The sequence below is a fragment of the Coptis chinensis genome, chromosome 7 (genome assembly GCF_015680905.1).
Source record: "Coptis chinensis isolate HL-2020 chromosome 7, ASM1568090v1, whole genome shotgun sequence".
Classification (NCBI taxonomy): domain Eukaryota; kingdom Viridiplantae; phylum Streptophyta; class Magnoliopsida; order Ranunculales; family Ranunculaceae; genus Coptis; species Coptis chinensis.
This window is the reverse complement of record NC_141462.1, coordinates 65348478-65353894: the sequence shown is the minus strand read 5'-3', so window position 1 is coordinate 65353894 and position 5417 is coordinate 65348478. Positions and strand designations below refer to the sequence as shown.

At 36.2% G+C, this 5417-nt stretch overlaps 3 protein-coding genes across 3 annotated transcripts; all 3 read right to left on the bottom strand.

Annotated features, from left to right (window-relative positions):
- Positions 1 to 511: 511 nt before the first annotated feature.
- Positions 512 to 1081, bottom strand: LOC147488428 (uncharacterized). The gene has a single exon (XM_086574375.1). The coding sequence runs from the start codon at positions 1079 to 1081 to the stop codon at positions 512 to 514; it is 570 nt and encodes a 189-aa protein (XP_086430501.1).
- Positions 1082 to 1957: 876 nt separating this feature from the next.
- On the bottom strand, positions 1958 to 3274 carry LOC147488427 (uncharacterized). Its single transcript, XM_086574374.1, has 3 exons — positions 2766 to 3274; positions 2059 to 2539; positions 1958 to 1966 (listed from the first exon to the last, which is right to left on the bottom strand). The coding sequence occupies exons 1-3, from the start codon at positions 3272 to 3274 to the stop codon at positions 1958 to 1960; spliced, it is 999 nt and encodes a 332-aa protein (XP_086430500.1).
- Positions 3275 to 3448: 174 nt separating this feature from the next.
- Positions 3449 to 4411, bottom strand: LOC147488426 (protein FAR1-RELATED SEQUENCE 5-like). The gene has a single exon (XM_086574373.1). The coding sequence runs from the start codon at positions 4409 to 4411 to the stop codon at positions 3449 to 3451; it is 963 nt and encodes a 320-aa protein (XP_086430499.1).
- Between the last annotated feature and the right edge of the window lie 1006 nt (positions 4412 to 5417).

Sequence of the window (5417 nt, the reverse complement as noted above, 5' to 3'; positions counted from 1 at the left end):
AACAGAAGTGAAGAAAATGTGCCACATATGCAGAAGAAGAAGGTAGGAACAGATACATCAAGAGTACTAAAAGCGGTAGCGCTGCAAAGGAAACCAAGTCACAAGAGCAAACTAATTTCAAGTAATGCAAAGGTTAGTAGCAGCAACGAAGAAGGGCCTACAGTGTACCAAGTCTTCCATATATTTCAAAGAATCAACGACGGAAAAAAATTATATTTCAACGATGGAAAAAAATTAAAGGGACATTAACAGAAACATCAAAATGGCGAAACGCAGGTTTATCTTCCATAGGAACTACGCAAGTTAAGTATATATATATATATATATATATATATTAAGAGATCTTTGTTCTGTTGACACTCAAAACCTCATATTATAATCAATATTGCCATAAGCCATGTTCTATAATGAAATAAAACGCGAGTAATTCTTGAGAAACTGATGGTTCATCCACAGAAAATAATTAGTAAGTTACAACTAACTATTTTATTTTTCTATCCAACAACTAAAACTAGTCTGGATAAACATATTGTAGGTTCTGCATATTGATCGGAACTGATCCAGCCCACCTGCCCAATTTTTCTTTCAGAATAGTTTCCCACACTGCTGCTTCTGGCCATCTAACACACTGCCAATCTCGCCAAACCGGAGGTAGTGGAGCAATATCCTTGAGCATAACTGGCACAAAATGTCCTTTGTTTATGTGGAAAATTGTAATTATCTGGAACATTTCTTCTGGACCTGTCCTCATCGGAAAGTACGTGACACCTAATTGCCGCGGCGCTATGGTGACAAAAACAGAATTAAAAGCACTTGCAACAAAGGAACCCATATCCAAGAGATCAAGCCATTCTTTCTCATTCATTGTAGAAGACTCGGTACACTCTAAGTTTCTTTTGTGGTTTTCAAACCTGTCATTACCGTACAACTCTGTGTAGTAATCTGCATACTGCATCAACTCTTCCAGCATAAGACCCCTTACTGTCCGCCATGCTAAATCATCTGTATATCCTAGCAGTGCAGCTATGGATCTATAACCACAATGCCCATCTAGGGTTACCTCAGCCAAATATTTAATCATATCGCAAATCAAAGGATTAAAGTCGTGTAAAATATTTACCTACTTATGCTCGATTTCCATATTTTTTAGAATTATCTCTGACCTAGTATTTTTTTTTTTCTGCTTCTCTTCATGTTCTCTTTGGCCTTGTTAATGAGTTCTTGAAAGCTAAACGAGTCAAGGTCAGACGATCCACTCACTTCAGGATGAACATCTTCATTTAAATCAGGTAGTCCGCACATGTTGGTTAAAGAATTGGGACATGTAGCTACTTCACCAATGTTAGAATGAACATTTTGGTCGTTGCTTGTGCCTTGAGCAATATTTGTATCACCTTGTTCTTCAAAAAAGAAATGAGTATGAGACAAATTAAAATATTACTCAAAAGTGAAATAAGACCAATCCAACCAGAAAAAATAACAAATCGAGATATACACTATTACTACAGAACTCTCAAACTAAACTACATAAAACAAGCTGTTCGGATTGCCATTTAGAACTGAAACACCCATACATAAAGGAAATATATATCAAAAGTATCAATCTAGTATGAAAAGGCGTGGGGCCGAGTTGAATCAATGCGTTAAGAATTAGGATCGAAACCCACATTTATACATTGAAGTTATTCTGATAATTCAAAACAAACTCTTATTATATAACACGCAAAAAAGGCATAAAACAAGGAGGAAAACAGAGACTTGAACAAACATACATGTTAGAAAAAGAGAACCTTTATGAAAAACAAGTCCTAAAACAAATAATCTGCTACAGTCAACCCATCGATATGACATACCTTTCTTATTTCTATTTCTCTTTTTTGAAGTCCCCTGTGTTGTGCAATGCTTTTTTTTTTAGTTTGCTCCTGTACAACCTGCTCAACATCTTACTAAAATTAATTCAACAAGCCTGGGCATTACAATAGACATAATTTAACAAACTCAAATCAAGAACAAAAAATGCTTCCACCCAAGTACAACATATAATTTTTTTTTATTTACCTTCCTATCCCAGTCGGCAAGTTTTTCTTGAACCTTTGCTATCCATAAGTCAGCGATGCCCGGGTAGGCTAGATTGTGGTAACCTGATATAACTGGTGGCAAGGGAGCATCATCACTAAGTCTAAGCGGCACATAATGTATGCCGTTATTTATATGAGCAATTGAGATAATGAAAGTATGCTCCAAGTCTGGTGGAGTTCTCAAAGGAAGGTAAGTTAACGCTTGCTTTGGCGCTAGGGTGACAAACACACAATTATAAGCACAAGCAGTTAACCAACCCATGTCAGGAAGTTCAAACCACTTAGTCGGGTTCATCATCATCGACTTTGTACATTGTAAATTTCGAATTAAGTGTTCGAAAATGGTGAATCCAGACCATTCAATGTACTCTTCTGCATATTCCATCAACTCGACCAACAACCTCTTCCTCACGGTAAACCATCCAGTCTCATCACCATAGTTTAATAATCTTCCTATGGACCTGTATCCACAGTGTCCATCCCCAAGGACATCCTCACATGAAACAATAAAGTTGCTAAGCAATGGATTAAAATCTTCTAGCAAAGATGTTTGAACTGGCTTCTTAGGTGGTCTGCCTCTTTTTTTAGGTACTTTTTCAATTGCTTGAGTTTCTCCTTGGTTTTTTGGTGCGCCTCTCTTCTTGAACTTGTTCACTTGTTTTTTCTCCTCTTGCGTGCATTGCATACTCAAAAGCAGATGGTTCTCTTATTGTGTCATTCTGATCTTGAATTGATACTTTCACATATTTCTTTGAAATTGATGGTCTACCTTTGACATTGAGTTTTTCTTGAGGCTCTTGCATATGTGTAGTCTTTGGATCAGCAAGCTCTAAACATTTCTTCATCAACATTAATTTTTGGTGTTCTGGTAAGCAGTTGAACTTCTTCTTAATTCCTTCCACCTCAGGTGAAATGTCCAGCGACCCTCTTGGAAGTTCCATTGGCTCAAAATCAAGTTGCCGCCAACGACGATCAATGGACCTCAAGGGTATGTAACCATCACCAAGTTTTACCATATGTACCAATTCATGAGCACATGGAAGACCACAAGTACGCCTCAAAACACACCCACATTCTTTTTCATAAATGCCCACTTTGTTTGAACGTACAAGTTCTTTCGACAACATATCAATCGCCTCCCTAGAGATAAATCCTCTAATCTCACTGTATGCCTTGTCTCGACTATAATGACGCATAATGTTGCGACTAATATTAAATGAAGCTTGTATACCATTGAGCTGATTTTCAAGGAGGTTATCAATCACATCCCAATTTTGGTACAAATTGCCACGCGAACTCCTCAAAATTTCTCTTCAAAGATGAATGTTGGGATTCTACTCTATTGCTAGTGTGAGTGCCGAAGTGCATCACTAAATCAGCCAAGCCGCCACAAACTGTTCCTTGTACTTGTTCAACAACTCTTCGACGTACTGTACCACATGTGTCATATGTGCATATTCATTTCTAAACACAACCAAATTTTCATTATAGACATCTTCAGTAGGTGAACTGAATAAATCACAAACCATTTCGTAGAACTTCTCAAACTCATTGTTTTCTTCAAAAGATTTTTTACAGTTAGTAATCACATTAGTCTGAATGTGCCAATGACAAATGAGGTGTTTAGCCATAGGAAATACACGCGCCACAGTATTCATCAATGCTAAGTCTCTGTCAGTCATAATAACTTTCACACTAGATGCCTTGCCTTCCAAAACACTGTATAACATTTCCAAAGCCCAAACAAAGTTATCTTCCTTCTCTGAATCTAAATATGCAAAAGCAATAGCAAACGTCTTCATTGTAGACGTAAACCCAACAATTTCTAGCAATGGCAGATTGTGAAGATTAGTCCTGTAGGTACAATCAATAATCAATACTTCCGGAAAACACTTGGCCAACTTAATTGATCTCGAATAAGCAAAAAAAAGATCCTTGCATTCTCTTGTAATCAGGTTCTCTCTATGAGACTCATAGTAATCGCAATCATCCAACATCTTCAATAATTGTTGTATCTGTGATCTCCCTTGCAATTTTGTAAGACGATGTTTCGCTCGAAAATTGTAGATGGTACTTAGGGTTGACAAATTCTCTAGACCGTCTTTCCTTTTCAAAGTATTCAAAATTTCTCTTGGTTTAACGCCAACCTCAGACATCTCGATCACAATCATTTCTTCATCTCGTGTTAGCCTTCCCACAAAAGAATGACCTGTAAGATTTTCTGCAAGACGGTGATTATGAGTTCCGCAAACTATTACCACTTCCCATCCCCCTTGATTACGCTGATAACCCTTCAACTTAAATGAACACTTGCACTTTTTCGTTCTCGTCATGCGCCGGGAGTTTTATGGATAGCTTGTATTGATCTATCTTCTTTGGTTTTGAGGTTTAAAAACACCACCTCTCTCACAAGTTAAAAGCACCCTAGGTCTTGACCACTTTCGCGCTATCCGACTTTGCAATAATAACCACAAAACCAATTTCTCTCCTACCTCTCGCACCAATCAACAAGGTCTTTTTGATTTTCAAATACCGTAATCATTTTGTTATAGATTTTATTACATCACCATTCGGAAAAATGATATACTAAATTTATAAAAGTGTCTTCAAGTTCCATTTGCGGTTTGTAAATCGTCGGTCATTATCCGGACAAACAAAATTAGAGTTTTACGTCGAGCTTTCTTGCTCTTCATTTTCGACTCATAATTCAGGTTGAAGCAAAGACAATGCATTTGGAGATGCACTACTAACATGATGAAGTCGTTCAAAGTAAAATTTTAAAAAAAAAAAAATGGTTTAGGTTTCTTATACTCAGTATGCACCTAAAAAAAATAGCACTTTATTTAATATTGCAAACAAACTCACATTTTTGTTTGGTGTTTGTATCTGTTTATTGTAGTAATCCAAAGTATAATAGTCTTCTGCATTTTCCCATTCGTCAAAATTTGATTTTAAATATTTTGTTTTCATCCTCATTACTTTGGTATGATTGATTCAAATCAAAAGTGGGTGTTTGCATGTTTATTGATGAGATAAAAGAACAAGAGGTTATTAGAGAAGAAGAAGGAAAAAAATCGGTTTTTTTTTTTTTTTTTTCAGAATCACATAGAATAAATGATTTGTTTTAGTCAATAAATATCTTGGGTACGTCTAATAAAAAAGAATGGTAATTTAGGAAGCTAAATGTGGTCTAAATTTTTATTTTTATTTTTTTTTAAAGTTGGGGTACAGGAGTGTTTTGTTGGGTATGTCCAAGATCACCCTAATTAAATCCTACAATAATCTCGTCAAATTCGTATCAAGTAAAAATGCATGGGACAGACCAATCTCATAACAAGC